The sequence below is a fragment of the Boleophthalmus pectinirostris genome, unplaced genomic scaffold, assembly GCF_026225935.1.
Source record: "Boleophthalmus pectinirostris isolate CB_2022bp ecotype Guang Dong unplaced genomic scaffold, ASM2622593v1 HiC_scaffold_5, whole genome shotgun sequence".
NCBI classification, from domain to species: Eukaryota; Metazoa; Chordata; class Actinopteri; order Gobiiformes; family Gobiidae; genus Boleophthalmus; species Boleophthalmus pectinirostris.
Genome location: NW_026571404.1, coordinates 13,148,784 through 13,167,240, shown reverse-complemented (window position 1 = coordinate 13,167,240; position 18,457 = coordinate 13,148,784). Strand labels below are relative to the sequence as shown.

The window sequence follows — 18,457 nt, the reverse complement described above, 5'->3', positions numbered from 1 at the left end:
AACATTTAATTCCTCTTACTGATCATACTGAAAATATTGTCTCTTTAAACATGTTAATAAATAAAACTTTATTATGAGAACAACATCTATTTTACATGTGCAACTTTACATATGTGCTTTCAAACTACATTCACGCAGCTCAAAATGAATTTATTCAAAATCTAAACTAAAATCTCTGAAAAACATAAATATTTTAGTCAAAAAATGACTAATAAATCCCAAACTTTAAATCCAGTTCAGGGGAAATTCTTCAAATGTGAATATAATAATAACAGACAGTAGAAAGCCAAGAAATATTTCTTTTATCAGCAGTTTGCCATGCATACAAAATTACTCTGGTGCAAAAATGTGATCTCCAATCTCCTTCACTGAAACTGATATATCCTGTAAACGTAAGCTTTCCATAAACATTAAACTATAATTTATTTTTATTATTTATACATTTTATTCTTTGTTTTAGATTAATTATTACAAACTCAAACGAAGACTACATAAATCTAAATTTCATATAATATACAAAATTGCAACAGAATAAAAATAAAAATGTCCTCTGATGGCTCATGAGCTAAGACTTTGAAATCTGTCACTTTTTGCTGTTTTCTGTACATTTGAGTTAAAGTGGAATGGTGACTAACCTGGGATTATTCACTTGAGTCAAGCACCAAGAACAATGAACTGAAATCATTGTCATGGGTTAAATAATAATGATATCTTGTATATTATATTGTCTTTATGTTTTGTCTTCAGTGGTACTGTTCAAAAAATACAATACTCAGTGATATGCAAACTAATATTGAAAAGATACTGACATGAAGTATCAATACTTAAAAAAATAACACTTAAATAGGACAAATTTTGACCTTTCATGAATAGTTTGATATGATTTTGATCCATATCAGAATTATTATAAGATCACATGATAATATATATGTAAAAAAATACTAACATTTTGTGTTAAAAATTACATAAAAAATGTTATTGTGTATTAAGCATTTTCTTTTGTATTAAAATATATTTTTAAATGTTACTATTGTGAGTTCTGTTTCATAGTGTTGAGGTCACAATAACGTGAGGTAATATTTTCTAATTAAAAACAAAAAGGTCAAAATCAAAGAGATTTTTAGTGGCTATGTATGGAAGATAATTTGTTTCATCAGATTCTGAATTTTAAATGCCTTTGAATTTCTCACTTTGAAATTTTTAACTCTGAAAAAAACATGTTTGAATTATTTTTATTCAGAATTTTAGTTGCTGAAATTTTAAGTGTACATTTCCAAAGTGTTTAAAATTCAAAATAAAAATTTCACCTTTTAAATATACCGCACAAATATTTTCAAACTGTCAAATTCGTGTAGTGTAAAATTCGTAGTGAAAAAAAAATCGCAGGAAAGATCCAAGATGCCAAGGGCGAAGCAATCGATCCAAAGTGAACGATGAGAATGACCAATAGGAAACAGCCTCTGTCCTCCTCACTCACAGGATTAATTACTTCTGCCTTGGCATCTTGGATCTGTGTTGTGAAATTTTTCACTGAAAATTTTACACTCTGAATTTTGACTTTTGAATTTGAGGGCTTGAAAATATCTGGTGAATTTTTTATTTTGAAACTGAAACATATTGAAAAAGTATACTTAATATTTCAGCAACTAAAATTCTGAATAAAAATAATATTTTTTTCCGATAAAAAAAAATTCAAAGTGAGAAATTCAGCAGTATTTAAAATGAACACATTATCTTCCATACTATGCAAAAACTTAAAAAGGTGTGACGTCAAATAAGGCGAGCAGTGTTTATGTCAGTGCTGTGGGTTAGTGCTGGGTGATTACAGAAAGTAAAATTAGGTAGTGAAATTATCGAACAAAAGTGCTGTTAAACATCCTTTTTTCATATGATGCGGAAAAGTGCAAATCTACCACAGAGTCAGAAGGAGAAGTTTGTATTAGGCCGAGGAGTTAAGTGTCCGAACAGAAAGAAGAGTGAAGTTAAGTTATTGGCAGTTTTTGGTTTGTTTAGTGACAGTTTTTTCTCTCACAGCTCGTCGCTCTCCATGATCGCTTCCGGAGGGGAGCTGGCGAACAGATAGGGACTGGTGTCAGGTGCACCGAAGGCCGATTTTATGTCCAGTCCCTGTCCCGTTAGCGCAGCGTACCGACTTCCTGTTCGCGGGGTCTTCTTCATGGGAGCCGGAACACTCTGATGCCACTGAGCTGAGGGGGAACACACATGAGGCGTTTACTTACAGAAAGGGAAGAAGCCCTGTGAACCTTAAAAACACAACATTTCAGAAAACCTTGTGTTTTTCGACTGCCCAATTAAAAGAGTGATCTGAAATGTTGTTGTGTTTTTCCCCTCAGCGGCATCGCACATTTTACATCTGATAAAATGGTATTTGAGATCCAATACCATAAATATCGAGCCGACAGGTGCAAGACACAATCCCAGCCTCGTTCTTTGCCGACACAGTGTACCAACCAGCATCCTCTTTAGTTGTGGGCTGAATAAGGAGACACACGTATCCTGTAACATCCTGATGCATACTGGAAACAAGAAGGTGGATCATTTTTTTAATTGTATGCCTTTTGGTTTCACAGCGTAATGAACTTTGTAGTATTTTACCTTATCCTCTCTCTAGTTCTGGGAATGGTTTCGTTGTCTTTCTTCCAGAAAATGACAGGTGAAGGCATGCCCACTACGCGACACTCGAGTCGGACCGGTGTTCCTTCTGGGATCCCCATGTTCTGCAGCTTCTCAACAAACTGAGGAGGGTGTTTCATTTCTTTTTCTAAACACACAGATTTGATCCATGAACCTCACCACATTTTATTAAAAATTGCATTATTACAGGTGCACTATGTCACTTTTCGGATGCATCTGCCGTCTCCATGGAGGTGTTATTGCCACCTAGTGCCTCTGCTCAAATTAATTTCTTTCCAGCGACTAGGTCAGGAATCGGAATACACTAGACCGTTCGCCATAAACCCCAGAAGTGCGAGTTCGGGCACCAGCCAATCAGCGAAGAGCCATACATTCTGTGTTGGCAACGATTCCCAAGATCGAGGATTTAAATCCGGAACAAAGAGACTGTTTGGTGAATTTTATCAAGGGGAAAGACGTTATTGCCCTTCTTCCTTCGGGATTTGGGAAAAGCTTAATATACCAGTTAGCCCTGTCAGGTTAAATGAAAAAAAGTACCTGCCTACTGTCGAGCGAATGAATTCTAATGCTGTGAGGTTAGATGGTTTATAGATAGTGAAACCAGCTGATGAATCAGGTTATTATTGCTTTCCCTAGCCCTGGAATATTCCACACTATAGCGTTTAATTTTTTTAAATAAAGCAGATCACTCTACCAAATCAAGTTACAGGTCTGCTCTGTTAAGGGGTGAGCTTGCACACAGTAAGAGTACATAATTTTAAGATATTTTTGAGCAATAAAACAGAATAAATAAAAAAATCTATAGGCTTAATGCTATGCTGTGGAACATTCCAGACTACACAATAACATCTCCATAAAGACAAGTGGATGCATCTTTTAATAATGCTGTGTAAATAATTACAGATCAAACTCAAACCCACAGCACTGGGCATCTCATGGAATCAGTGCTATAGGTATTAGGTAAAATACTGAATTTCTCACCAACTACACTTAGCTCCAAACTGAAGGAGCTCTGTCCGGCTTTGTTACTGGCGATGCAGGTGTACGTCCCAGCGTCTTTTTGTGTCAGAGGGTCAATCACGAGAGAGTGCACACCATTTTCTCGAACAAGCATCTTATGATACAGATCCGGGTAAATGGGCCTCCCGTTCACCAGCCACATGAGCTCAGGGTTAGGCAGACCACTCACCTACAGCACAGAAAGAACACGATGGTAAAAGTGAAAACATCACACTTACATTCAGATTAGGGGCTATATACCAAAAAATTTATACCACAGTTTTCTTAGATTACGAGTTTGATTTTAGTACGATTCATGTGCACTACATTACATTGCCTTAAAGTTGTCTGCTTCCTCTGAGAGTTCACACATCATTACTATTGGTTAAATCCATTCACTCAGAGCATTTTCGAGGCTGACCAATTAGAGATGTGGAAAAAACATCTTTCTTTGAGCATAGGGAGAGCATTCAAGAGAGAATGAGTGAATCACAACACGACAATTTCACTAATAAAATAGCATATTGTCAGTTCTTCACCAGTGTTGTTATACTGAAATTTCAAACTTGCTTTCGATACTAAGAAATTGTCTTGGTACATGACACTGATTTAAATTCCACAATGACAGTAAAAAGAACTTTCTTTTCTGTACTTCTCAGCACAAAACTATGGTAATTTCTTGATATTGCCATGTGATCTAGTTCTGGTAAGCTCATAAATCATTCTAAAAGTGTTCAGGAAAGTTAAATTTTTTTCCTATTTTTTATTAGAACCTTGCTGATACTTGCTTAATTGAGTATCTAGTTTCGATATTCGTTTTATTATCAATTAGTATGTAGATATATAGATATTTTTGACCACCATAATCAAGAGAATGAGATCACAATTTGATTTTCATCACCACCTTGCCCAGCCCTAATTCATATCTGATATTTAAATGTTTACTTACTTTGCAGTCCAGTCTGCAGAGCTTGCCCTCATGAGCCATCATGTCGCCCGGAGCCTGCAGGAAGTGAGGCCGAAAGAAGCGCTCCTGAGTCTGTTCTGTCTCCGCCTCCTGAATACGAGCACGTACCCTGCACACAGGTATACTGTCAGTGCCACTCAAAGATTTCATTGAGCTGATGATGTCAAAGTTACAATCAAGTAGAGGGGTGCACATTGACAAAAATGTATATCTTAATATCCTAACCCTAAAAAAATTATATCTCTTCAAATCTAGTTGAGGTTTAAATACCAGAAAAATTGGAAATTATTGTAAAATTATCCACAAATATGCAGAAATATCACCTGATAACCATGTTTGAAAGACAACAATACATTTTTATGTGTAATCTGCTTTTTTTGCAGCACAGATTTTTGTATTATTACCTCCGCCAAGGAGGTTATGTTTTTGCCGGCGTTTGTCTGTTTGTTTGTTTGTTTGTTTGTCTGTTAGCAACATAACTCAAAAAGTTATGGACCGATTTTGATGAAATTTTCAGGATTTGTTGGAAATGTGAAAAGGAAGAACTGATTTCATTTTGGGGGTGATCCGGAAGAAATCCTGGATTCTGGATCACTTTGAAATTTTAGTTAACATTGTGGTAAATGGGGCCAAAAATGTTGTTTCTCAATATCTCGGTTAATTATTGACCAAACCCCATGAAATTTGACTCAGGGATGGACAATGGGATCCTCTTTCATATTCCAAAGGCTGATCCGGATCTGATCCAGAAGACTTATTTTATCGCAATTTATATAAAAAATGGGGGTAGTCCTTGGCGGAGGTCTGCGCTCTCTGAGTGCTTTTCTAGTTAATGATGTTTTTACTAAATTTACATTTTACTCATCTTCAGAACAATATTCACAACGTTATCAATACATAGATATATTGCTCACCTCTGCAATCAAGTAAAATTATTGATATGCTGCATTCTGTTTACCTTTGTGCACTAACTGGAGTCTGTCTGTTGCGAGCTGGTCCAGTCTGGACAATTAAATGACCTGAGCAGCTGATCCGACCCTACACACCAAATAGTAAATGTAATTAGTAGTAGTTAATTAACAATAAAAAGCTGTTTTGATGTATTGAGACACAGTTATAAGATGGATACCTGTGGATTTGCTGCCATAATGGTGTAGTTTCCATCATCATCATTGGTCACAGACTCGATGTGTAGAGCGCAGGTCCCATCTCCTTCCCTTATCTTTCTGTAGTGGATGTTTTTCCGTAGAATTTGTTTGCCATCTTTAAACCAGTAAACCTAACCACACACAGTAATTGAAGTAAAACAAATCAGAATTGAATTGTAGAGGAAGAAAAACTGTATTGAATGAATGAATGCCAGATGCTATTCTCTAACCTTTGGGACAGGGACTCCCACTAGTTTACATGAGAAGGTAACAGGCACCCCCTCCATGGCTCTGAAGTTTTTGAGCTTTTTATCGAAAATGGGGGCGATGCACTTTCCTTTTGGGACATCATCATGCTGCACCTCATCATCAGACTCCTCCACTGGAGTCCGCTCCAAACGAAACTCAATTTCACTCATTAGCCTCTGCTCAAAATTAGATATTTTGTATTCCTGGGAAATTATAACACAATATATTAAAACTAGAACCATGAATAGCGCACCGACACAGATTATGATTTCATGCAAAGAAGAATTCATATAGTGTGGCTGTATAAATACATGCCCCTTTTTACCACTTTGCAACTGAAGAGATTTATTAGAACAGTATTAAAGTTTGATTAGTAGCAGTTCAGTTGCAAATTTTCCAGCAACAAAAAATCTCTGAAAAAAAACAAACAAACAACATTAAAAGATAATATTTGTGTTCTAGTAGATGGCAAAAACATGCACTATCCTCTGCATTGTAACAGTGAGGGTAAAACAGAGAACAGATAATATTAAAGATGAGGCGAACTTTGATTCCCTCTTTATAAACAGACAGATGAAACGAGGAATGTATTAAGGAAAGGGAACATTAAAACACAATACGAGGGGCTGCAAGCATGTGTGGGTCAGATAAATTAAAAGTATGGTAGAGTGAAAAGATATTAACATGTCTTGAATCTTAATGAACCCATATTTCGTGCAAGTTACACATTAGTTAACAGAAGCTGAAATGCTTGATTAGAGAGTGTATCATCATGGTGAGATCCTGGTTTCTTGCTTTTGGCCTGTATAATTGTAACCCATTCAGCTTCGAGCAAAGCAGTGCTTGGACGGGACAGGCCTGGTACCTCTTCATAGTTAATGACAGTAGCAGCATTGATAGGTCCAAGGGGTCTGCTCGCTGTTTTCCCCTCAAAACTCGGCTTCTATGAGAGGATACGGATGGATGATGAACACAACCGGACACACACAGAGTAAATCTAATGGAGTTATCAGGTTAAAACATGCATAAGTTTCCGCATATGGACACAAGTGACCAAGATCATGAGCAGCTTATGTCAATGTCAGGACTGAAGCATTATTACTGAGAATGATTCACAATTGTGTTTGTTTGTTAGTTCAGTGGAATATTGGTGGATATAAACATGTAACAGCTTATGTAATACATGAAATACATAGAAACACAATTGTTGCAGCCATAATTTAAATTGTCAAACTTTCTAAATTTGACCTAATAAAAACATCATGCTTTCTCAGACAAGACAGACTTTTGGACAACGTTGAAGCCATAAACCAAAAGGTCATGCTCAAAATAGGTATTTTTTGTAGAAATACAATAAAAACACATGTAATAAAACGAATAATTATTGTGGTCTTGTCCAGGGGTGTCAAACTCAAATTCACAAAGGGCCAAAATAAAAAACTGGGACTAAGTTGTGGACCAAACTAAATACTTATTGAAAAATTTCAACAACATCTGCATGTTTTCTCTTCTTTCGAGATATGTAATGTTAAACGGTTTCTTATTAAGATAAGATGCATTCATTTGAAACTTACTGTACACTTACTCTCTGATTACGACATCTTAATAAATAAATTTAGTTGCTTTGGAGACCAACCGTATGTTTTTTATAGTTTTATATTGATGTCCTTGACTTGAAACTACTCACCTGCTGATACTGATATTGTGGAGTATCGTCTTTGAGTCTAAGCTTTTTCTCAATGTCCAGGAGGAGACACTCTTTGCTTTCACGAATTTCTTCAAGTGATGGAGCACGGGCTTTAGCAGCTGTTTTTTTGATTGGCCTACAGAGAAAAACTATATATTAAAACAAGCTATTACAATATGAGTATTACTGATGTAGTGAAAATGTGTACCCAATTGGAGCTCTTTTCGGCAGTCCCATTTCATTAGTGGCCTTTATTGAGCTCAGTGAAGGCAGGACAGAGCTGAGGAAGGCCACTGGGTTTTGAATGGGACTTGGGGTGGAGCTGCTTGACGTCGGAGAGGCCGCTTGTGGAGGCGACTGTGCCCTCAATCCGAAAACACTGTTCAGGAGCATTGAGCCCGGGGTAGGAGAAGACACCAGAGAGGGTGGGCTGGTGGGGGACTGCAGCACCCTGGTTGGGAAGATTCTCGGAGGAGGAGAGAAAGGAGGGATAGTTGGAGAGCTAGTGTTTGAAGAGTTGAACTCAGCAGCCAGCTCCTGAAGCAGTGGGACGGGGGACTCGGTTGGGGATGGACTTCTAACTGGTGAAAAACTTTGCGCTGTAATAAACTCTTTAGGCCTGGCGTAGTTAAAAGTCTGTGAAGTGGCGCTGAGATTCATAAGGGAAGCGTGGGTAGTTCTCAGAAGCGTCGCTGGAGATGTAACCTGCTGCAAACTTATTGTAGGATCAGTCGGGGCAGTGCTAAGTTTAGGAGCAGGAGGGGTGAAAAACTGAGGTACGGGCGCTGTCCTACCTAAAGCAGCGGGAGACAGGTTGAGGTGAGACGCATGGATGGTGTTCATTTGAGTAACAGGGGCTGTGCTAAGAGTTGGAGGCAGGGTGCTTAGCTGCGGAGCCGGTGGAGGAGACGTCATTACCGGAGCGGGAGATTTGAACTGAGGGATGGGAGGAGCAGAGAACGACGGTGGAGGAGGTGAAGTGATAACAGGAGGTGAGAAGGTGGTGTTGACGTTTGGAGAAGTCATTGTGGACGTGATCAGAGGTGCGGACACAGGAGGCGGGCGTGGAGCTGGCGCAGTGTTGACATAGGCTGTAGAGGTGACAGTTGTGGTTATGAAGGGAGCTGCGGGGGGCTGCGTTTGGGGTGGAGGTATCACAGTGCTGACATAGGGGTGGAACGGAGGCGGATGGGGTTCACGCTGCATTCTGGGCGACCATATTGGATTCTCTTGGGTTTGGACCTCAGGCTGGATTTGGACTTGTACGGGTTGGTGGGCTTGTGTGGGGGTCTCTGTCTGGGCAGAGGAGTCGCTGTCCTGCTGCTGCTCAAGAAGGACTTGATTGTGCAGGAGTTGGAGCTGTGCCGGGTCCCTGTCGGTCAAATACCAGATTAAAAATTATTCACCATAAAAAGACACTGGAGATGTGAGGGAGGCTCTACATAAAACACAGCCAAAAGAACATGCTGAGTATCCTGCCCTTTTAAGGACCAGTGATATGAAGCATACAAACAAACCGTGTCCAGCGCTAGGCATCAGTTATGTCAACACTAAAGACCACTGATGCGTATGCCTGGAGACCTCAGACTGATTTAATACAAACCTGTCCAGTAATTTCAAATAAAAAAGTTGAATAATGAAGTTAACTAGTCCTTTTGTGGCGTAGATTCATTATACAGTTTAGGTTATGTGCAAGATGTATGTTAACCTTTAAACAAATATTTAAGTCAACGGATATCGCAACTTGCTTACAAAATACTATTGTCAGTAAGTCTATAAATTAGCTAAATCATCTCCAGAACTGTCTTATTTATTCAAATGTAAGGTTCTGTAAAAAGAAAAAATTGAACAAAAGAAGAAAAACTATTAACCTGACAGAAATGATAGTAAATATGAAATAAGACTTACAGATAAAATACTCCATCTTTTGCTTTGGGAAGTTGACTAATCCACTTTTGCAGAGTACTTGCATCCATGACTAGAGCATATCTGAGCACAACTGGACTCTTTAAATCTGGGACCTCCCACTCCCCTTTGTGTACTTCCTAATGCAGCACTGTACATGTGAGTTACATTGGTCTAGATGAATACATATTTGGACTTATCACTCTCAGTCAGAGAATTACAGTCCCCATGGTATTAACATATTCTAATTAAGTCTAATTATCCCTTGATTTGTTGTTTGTCCTTTTCAACACACACTGAATATTTTAAATTTAGGTTTAGAGTTGATGAACAGATGTGGGTAGTACTCAGTTACATTTACTTTTAATACATTTTAACTACTTCTTGAGTGATATATTTTACCGTGTAACAGCACTCTTAGTTCTGTAAATGTTTAGGTTACTCTTGAGTTTGCAAGTGACAAACCTTTATGTTGGCAAAAATATATGATTTGAACATTTGTTTTTTTGCACTGCATGGTCAGATATAGTTTTGTTTTATTCATTTTGTGGTTTATCTTTTAAATACCAGATGTATTTAATACTTTTATGAATATTCCCTCAAATCACATTAACGTCAATATAAAAATCTGATAAAATAAATGTGGATCAATAAGTTTGTCTAAAGTTTTTGCCTAAGACGTTACAACTAAACAACCACCCTTACAATTACTTAACTTACTTAAGTAATTTGTACTTTTCCTTGAGTACTTGAATACTGTGTTCAAACATAAAACTGAAATGAAATACCTGAAAATAGAGGTTAACTTAGATCTATACTGCATTTTATTTTACAGTTTAATTGTTTTACTCACAGTTTCGGTTTGGCAAGGACTGGAGGTGGCTCTTTATTCAGATGTGAGTTGTCTTCTGATTCGGACTGACTGGCTGGTTCGCTTTGCTCCTCGTCCTCTGGCAGTTTAAAGTGCACTCGCCTGGACCTGCTTCTCTGGTGTCTGGACTTCTTTAGCGTCCCTGTTTTTAGACAGGAGTTTGGAGGAGGGTCGGGAAGAGGCACAACCACTGGCGTTCCGTTCTGATGGTTAGAAGACACCTTGTTGTTTATTGTTGGCATCGAGTCTGGATATGTGGGCAGATTTTCCTTTTCTTTTACAGCTGGTTGAGATAAAATTGGTTTGAGAAATAATCCCGGTGAAATGCTGTGTGTTTCTGTCTGAGGAAGACTTGAAATTGACACATCTTGGTTGACGTGTTTTGGATCCAGATTTGGCGTGCTGCTACTTTTCAAACTGAAGTAGTTACTGTTATTCACATTAGATGGTTCTAAAGTTGGCAGGCTGTTGCGAAGGGGGTCCGGCCTTAGCATACTGGAGGTTTGTGGATCGAGTCTAAGAGTGCTGGTGTTGAGAGGGTCCAAGCGCACAGAGCTGGAGATGAGCGGGTCCAGGCGAATGGTGCTAGAGTGGGCCTTGATGCTGCTGGTCACTGTGGGCTCCAGCTGTGGCTTTGGGGGGGTCAGATCTACAGGGACTTGTTGTGTTGGACTGGGATCCACACTCAAAATACTGGAGGACCTCACGTGATTTGTGTGGTTGGCATTTCCTGAAGATGACAACAATATGCGTGAGATTATATTTCTCAAATTTTATGTAATGATTAAGACAGATGTCTGCAGCCACTCACTTAATTAGTGGATTTTGAGTGTAACTGTTACATTTTGAAGACAAAGCACTATAAAAAGTCTTAAAATTTTTCACATTTTTGCTTTCATTTTTATCTTTCCCATACTAATTTACCCATTTGTGCTTCATTATCCCTGTTAAAACCTCCACATTTGTGAACAATCAGGAAGAAATCAGATTACTTACATCAAATTTAACAATTTATGACATTTCAATAATCTGACAATGCCAGAAATCTGATATTTTGGGGTACATGTAAATATAGCCACTGTCAGAAAAGCTATTGCTCATCAGCTCTATATTGTATCAGCATTTTGCTTATATTTCTGCCTTTACCACACTTGTAAACTGACCCTTTGTTTATGTAACTACTCTGCAGGAAGCCACTATTCTTGCTGTACATAAACGCTTTCTGCAGGCTTACCTTTGATCTTGAGTTCAGCTGTACTAGACACAGACCCATAGTTGTTGCTTGCTGTGCATCTGAATGTCCCCGAATCCTCGGGAAAGACTTCAGCAATCACTAAAGTACAAATTTCCTCTAGAGATAGGACAAATATTTAGAAAATAGTCACTTGACAATTATGATCTTAGAAAAACTAAATTGATCCCATGCCTGTTATGTCATGCTATGGCAGATTGAAATGGTTTAGTATACTGTTTTGTGGATGGGAGAATGCCTTATAAGGTGCAGAGATGAAGAACAGAGCAGAAGCATAGACTTGTGCAGATTAGAGACCTCTGCCAGAGACTGTAAACACTACGACGTCCAATATGTATACAGCACAGGCTAACTAGCTGACAGTTGCTGATTTTATACATACTATGTGTTATAAATATCTTTGCAACAGGTGCAGAAGGACAATTACCTGATTCAGCTGGAGATCTGGGCTCTGAAAACAGAAAAAAAAACAAAAAACTTTTAAATATAAATATACTGTAAAATGTATTATCTGGCAATGTTTTGGGTGTAAGTTAGTTTAGATAATCTTACATATAAGACGTTGCTTACTTTTCTGTAGGATTCTGAATTCCGGAGAGTCCTGGATGAGTTTGCCGTCCTGGTACCACTCCACTCTGGGGGAGGGGGTGCCTTTGATGCGGCACTCTAGCACCACCAGCTGGCCCTCTGAGGCGTCCAGGTCCTGCAGTCTCTGACAACACAAGGAGTAAGTTACATAATTAGACAGGTGCATCAGACACAAACAGTAAGGCATTTGTTTAGTGGGAATTTGGAGGTGCTTCAGAATTCCCAGCTGTGAACAAAAAATACTTTGTCATGTACTAAATTAGAAAAATAGCAAGGGAAGTTTTAACTTTTCAGAACAACAAACATATGAGAGTGGTATATTGTAGGTTTTGGATGAGAATATTTCCACACATTGCATACCTTTGTGAATACTGGTGCCGCCATAACTTGTTGTCCATTCAAATCCTGCTTTATGCTATGGTTGAAGATTTGAATCTGAGAGAAAAAACCATACACTTATGTAAAACACAAATGAATGGTCACATTTAGTTTAAAAAATGTCCAATTCCAAAAGGAACACTCAAATCATTCACCCATTCAAACAACACACATATTTGCACACGTTTGAAGCAAAGATTTAGTAGCCAGACTAGCATGGGTGTATTACTAGTATTATTTTGTTAGAAACATATCTAATTTGAATGTTCTCTCCTACCTCAGCTTGCACAGCTTGTGTGGATGGTGGAGCTGGGACAGTGAGCACAGATGAGACCACTGAGTTTGAGGGCAGAACTTGTGGTGTCAGTTGGAGTTGGACGGGGGCTAAGACTTCTTGTGGTTCTGCCTCTGCTGGTTTAAAGAGTTGTTGGGCGGGTGTTAGAGCAGGCAGTGTTATGGAGGACACAGCAATCTCCTCTGGAGCAGAGGACAGAGGCTCTGGTTCTGAGGTGAGAGACTCTGGGGCAGAGGACAGAGGCTCTGGGGCAGATACAGGTGGATCTGCAACGAGGGGGTTTGAAGGGGCCAGAGTCAGCTCCTCTGTTGGTTCTACTTCTTCAGGAGAATCTGCTTTAGGCTCATCTTTAGTAGAAAGACATTGATCCGATTTAGGCAGAGACGATGGGGATTTTTGTTTCCACTGTTGCCTAAAAAAATACAAAAACTGACTTTTATTTGACATCAGTTTCCTTCTGCTCAACTGAGAGGATCTATAAGAGTGTGTATACCACGTTAAGCATAGGTGCTGTTCACAGTTGTTGGGTCAAATAAATATGCTATTTGTCTGTTTGTGTATGGATGAGTCTTTTGCACTTGGTGCATGGAAATGAAGATTCTTCTGTGTAAGAACTTTTCAAAGATATAGTACCTAATTATAATAGAAAGTGACCTGTGACCTGTTTGTTATTACATGGTAGTAAAGGTTAGAGGTGTTGGGTACATGATATAACATGTATTAATTGTTGTGTAAAATAAATTACAAAAATATGTACATTTCATCAAATACTTTATATAATTATGTTAAATTACTTCGTAATAGAGGAAAAATTGTTAAAGTAAGCTTACTGTGCTGTTCGTTCGAGGCGCTGATCTTCTGAATCTGAGGAGGATGCACCTGTCACAGGAAAGATCAGCATTGTATTTAGGCCAAACATAATTTATACAACTCCATTGTCATTAAATTAATAGTTTATAACCTTCAACATATATTTCTGCTGATGTTGAGTCTGTTCCATAGAAGTTTGATGCAAAGCAGGAGTAACGCCCTGTGTCTTCTTCAAATGCCTCCGCAATGATCAGAGAGTGATGCTCTCCATTTGTAATGATTTGAATGTCAGGACAGTTTTCCAGCTCCTTTCCTTCACAAAACCACCTGTAAAAATCAATAGAGCTGTGTTCAGATCTCTATACTCCTATAGATGTAAGGCTCATGCCATGAGCAGTCTTTCTCAGGACTTCATAGTGTGTCTGGCTTCATGCCATTCATTTAAGTTATGCAGGCCAAGAGGAAAAGGTTTTGATGAGCAAGCCATCTCCCATTTGCTGTAAGACAAGAAGCAGTAGCAGTAGCACTCAGGAGATGTTTCACCATGTTGTACAGAGACATGTTACTTTGATATTCAAATATTATAGTTTTGCCAAGCAGGAAAAACAAAAAAATCAACGGTCTGATTTTATATAGGGCTGATGTATTTACAAAAGCCTGTCTGTGCCTTTTGTGTCTGACAACAAAGTATAACCTTTATACCAAAATAAACTCCATTCTAAAATACAGCCTGTTAACAAATGGGAATGACATCTTCATGTAGCCCATAGATCAGACAGATGCTGATGAAAGCTCAGTGATAGATACTTGATACACTGAAGTGATCTACTGTAGACCTCAATCTATCACTGTGAAACGAAAGGTGATTTAAAGGTGGTTAAACAGAGCCAACCTAGTTACAAACTACGTAACACTGAACACAGGTCACAAGACTAAAATGGCCTTTTTACTAACATCCAAATTTAATCATTTCAAAACGCTTTAAGTTCTTATCAACATCATCAAGACTCACACAACTCCTAATTCAGTCAGCTATCATGGCAGCGCTGTGGCATATATGGAATCGCAACTCAAATTAAGCCAATTCAAAAAAGACCAACCATTTAGCTCCAAATAATAAAATAAGAATACAAAGTCAATTTCTATGTGTAGATTTACCTGTATGTTTCCAGTATGTTCTGTATGAATAGGGTCTACATTGAGCCAGTCATTCCTAATGAGTAATGGTCTAAATTGAAAGCATGAGTTGAAGCAGAGATGGCAGTTAGACAGAGACTGCTCACTGCACCTGTCAGTGACTATTTTCCCCTGGAGCTCCAAAACTACAGGAGATTCCCTTTGGAGCCGGGGAGCTCTAGCTGGCTGACCCAATCACATACGCACAACGCTAAACTTAGGCCAAGAATACACACAATGTTACTCAGTCAATGTGTGCTGCTATAAACTGACGGAAAACAAATCACATTTACACAGCACACTACCAAGACAACCAGCTTCATCATGTCTATTAATGACATTATAACACAATTTTGGATAAGACAGACACAAGAACACCAACGGCTATAGGTATATAAAGTACAAACATTTCTGATCTTGATTTAACTAAGAGAAAAAGCGGCTGACACAATCTTACCAGTGATCTTCCCGACTGTGCTGCCCCGTTCATGCATGCGTCAAGAGCCAGTCTCTTCTATTATCAGGGACAACTACAACACGCTGTGCCTGTCCAGGCTAAAAATGGCAAAGCTACATTCTCCTGGACAAGTATATGTTAATAGCTCAACAATGTCCAGCAAGACTAACAAGCCCCCACATATAGACAGTGACACCTCTATTATTCAGAAGCTTCACTTTTCTTAGAAAGAAGAAATAAATAGTTTTTAAAAATATGAGAAGAACTTTGTGGTTATTGTGCTGTAGCGGTGCATCATGGAATCAGGGCATTTACACGCAGTTGTTGCCCCCAGTGCCTGGATTAGTGAGTCTTTTGCCTGACCAAATTAAATCATTGAATCAGTGCAGTTTTGTTTTATTTCTTTTCTGTGTACTGAAATCTGTCACGTTGCAGTCCACACCCCACCCTTTCATTTCCTTTTGTCAGAATGAAAATACATTCCTCCAAATGACTTCCACTTTATTTTATTCCTTGAAATCAGCTGCAAAAAAACAGTGTTACAAACTAAATAATTTCCATTGTGGATCTATAAAGTTTGTGTAAGTCTAAGTCTAACTGTTGTAGAATTCCTCAACTTGAAAACATTTAAAGCTTTAAACTCACTGTTGAAGCCAAACAACACACTTCAGTCTGGTTTTGTCTTACCGTACTTCAGGAACCGGCTGTCCTTGGACAATACAATCCAGTTGGACTTTGCTGCCTTCAGAGACCTCTCGACTTTTCAGTTTTTGGATGAACCTTGGAGGTTCACACACTGTGTCCACTGGAAACGAGCCCTCTGTCAGAGCTGTGCTCTCTGCCTCTGTCTCTTCGGAGGGCACAGTGCCAAAGTCCTGCTCCTCAGAAACACACTCCTCAAACTCCTCAGTCCTGGAGTCGGGCTGGACCTCAGCTTCTTGATCGTCCACAGGTCCAGGTCTGTCTTTGTCGATGTCTGGAGCTATCACACTGCGCTCTCTATCGTCACAGGCTATAGGAAGAACCATCCCATCAGCTTGGCTCTTGTTTTGATTCCTACCCCTGTGGGTTTTACATGATCTTGGTCGAACCCTCTTTGAGCTGTTTGCCTTGAACAGAGAGGAGAGTTCCTCTATGAAGTCTGCTGCTTTGTTGAGAAACTCTTTTTTTGACTGGGTCTCAAGTCCATATGGGGTGCTACGCGATGACCTGTTAAAGTCATTGTAGGCGTCTCCTGAGTCCCTAGTGTTCCTGACATTGTCTTGTCGTGAAGAGGACTTGTGCATCTTTCTGTCCGATGCATATGTTGCGTGTGGCGTTTCTCTGAATTCAGAGACAGGCTGAGTGATAGCATTGGTTTGGTTTGGATTAGAAGGGACAGTTAATGAGGGAGAGTTAGTGAAAGAGTCAGCGGAAGTTGGAGGATACGTAACTGAGGCCGAGCATATTTCAGAGTGAGCTTTGACCTCTGCCCTCTCGTCTCGCGACTCATGTCCAATGGCTTGGCGGGCCAGATTGACACTCTTGTCCAGCTCCTCTTGACTGAGGAAGGCAGACAGGTCAGGAAAGTGCTGGTCCGTGTGGCCCACTGAGTCCTCTGCTTTTCCTTTGAGAGAGCCGTAGATCTGAAGGCGAGAGGAGGAGGCGTCAGAGCGGCTCATTTCGCTGTGGCGTTGTTGGGCTCGAGCCTCGGCAAGGTAACTCTCCCTCAGCATCTGGGACAGGGACGGCTGCTGCTCAGCGTTGTCCTGCATCCTGCTGAAAATAATGAGACATGTTAGACTCAATCAAAAACTGCTGAAATTTTATGAATCGTCCATTAAGATTTCGATACATTTAAATACAAAACACAAGTGGCTGTTGATGTTGAGCTGTGCTTTCAGGAGGATTAACTGACCCCTCGCTTGGCTGTAGTATTCAACACGCAAAGATAAACCTGTGTCAGATATGTGTCACAGATAGTACAGACCTAAGTGTTAAAAATACCTCTTTATTTAGCCTAATTTCAGCTTCTCGTTAACGTCCACAGGATATCGAGTTCATGCCTGACACTGGATCACATCACACACAGCCAGGAGTTTTTGCCCCTTTAAAGTGACTCTTCTCTTTGTGGTCTTTGCACAGCTTTTTGACCCTCGTCATGAGCAGTTATTGAACGCAGATATAAGATAGGGCACACACATGCTTCTGACACTCAAATCTGCGCAATTAAGAAAGACAGCAATGCCCTTCCAACAGACCTGAAGCTGCAGCTGTTGTGTACATTAATCCTTTGCAAACAGCCTCCAAGCTCACCAAGTCATATCTAATAATAGCGAGGGCTCAGTTTACATGAAGAAAATCAACATAGAGAAAGATGGCCCCTTCATCCCAGGACTCCTTGTTATCACAGTTTTGATCCATGACTGCAATTATTAATCAGATTATAAAATAAATGCTGTGGTTAACAGGATTAGGGCTGGTTTAGTGCTCCTCCGAGAAGATGTAAATGAATGGGGCTCAGAGCAGTTTTGGATAATTAAATTAACATTCATAGCCGGGCAATAAATAGACGTGTCTAAATGCAGTGTCAAAGGTTTCAGAGGCGGTACATTGACTAGAATCAGGTTGAACTATAGGAAGAGCAGACATGCCATTTAAAACAGTTAAATTAATGCATGGTTTACCTTCAGATACAAGATGATCCGGCCCTTGCAACGTGCTGATAAATTCCACTTTTGTTTAAAAAGGCCAGTGTCTCATTTTTAGTGTTGCACGCGAGCATCAGAAAAGTCTTCCTGATTTCTCGCTCACAGCAAACCTAACAAAACCGTGGAACCGTGTAGCTGGGCTAACCTGTCAGCAGTAAAAGTAGCAGCATTTGTCAGGGCAGTAGTCGCAGGTTATTTTTGGGGTTGCGTGGCCCATGTGCCTGGGTAGTGCCCTGCCCATTGGCCATGGGGCGTGTTGTAAAGGGATTCCTCCTGCAGTGGTCCCCTTCCAGCTCCACACTTTGAGCAGCTTGAACCCAAAACAAAACG

General features: G+C 39.5%; 1 protein-coding gene across 1 annotated transcript; it reads right to left on the bottom strand.

Moving 5' to 3' along the window:
* Nucleotides 1–103: 103 nt before the first annotated feature.
* Nucleotides 104–18,215, bottom strand: mypn (myopalladin). The gene is made up of 21 exons (XM_055162990.1): nt 18,104–18,215; nt 16,125–17,195; nt 13,956–14,131; nt 13,825–13,873; nt 12,977–13,406; nt 12,682–12,756; nt 12,304–12,445; nt 12,161–12,184; nt 11,716–11,832; nt 10,464–11,211; nt 7,914–9,077; nt 7,706–7,841; nt 6,884–6,961; nt 6,000–6,221; nt 5,751–5,900; nt 5,580–5,659; nt 4,604–4,730; nt 3,637–3,844; nt 2,617–2,782; nt 2,404–2,537; nt 104–2,207 (listed from the first exon to the last, which is right to left on the bottom strand). The coding sequence occupies exons 2-21, from the start codon at nt 17,189–17,191 to the stop codon at nt 2,029–2,031; spliced, it is 5,472 nt and encodes a 1,823-aa protein (XP_055018965.1). The 5' UTR covers nt 17,192–17,195; nt 18,104–18,215; the 3' UTR covers nt 104–2,028.
* Between the last annotated feature and the right edge of the window lie 242 nt (nt 18,216–18,457).

What these genes read in the sequence shown, in the direction of transcription:
- mypn (XM_055162990.1), bottom strand. Translation starts at nt 17,191, where the DNA reads ATGCAGGACAACGCTGAGCAGCAGCCGTCCCTGTCCCAGATGCTGAGG. An exon ending in CACAAGCTGTGCAAGCTGAG is followed by an intron (nt 12,757 to 12,976) that starts GTAGGAGAGAAC and finishes TTTTTCTCTCAG; the next exon opens with ATTCAAATCTTCAACCATAG. An exon ending in CAGATCTCCAGCTGAATCAG is followed by an intron (nt 11,833 to 12,160) that starts GTAATTGTCCTT and finishes TCCTATCTCTAG; the next exon opens with AGGAAATTTGTACTTTAGTG.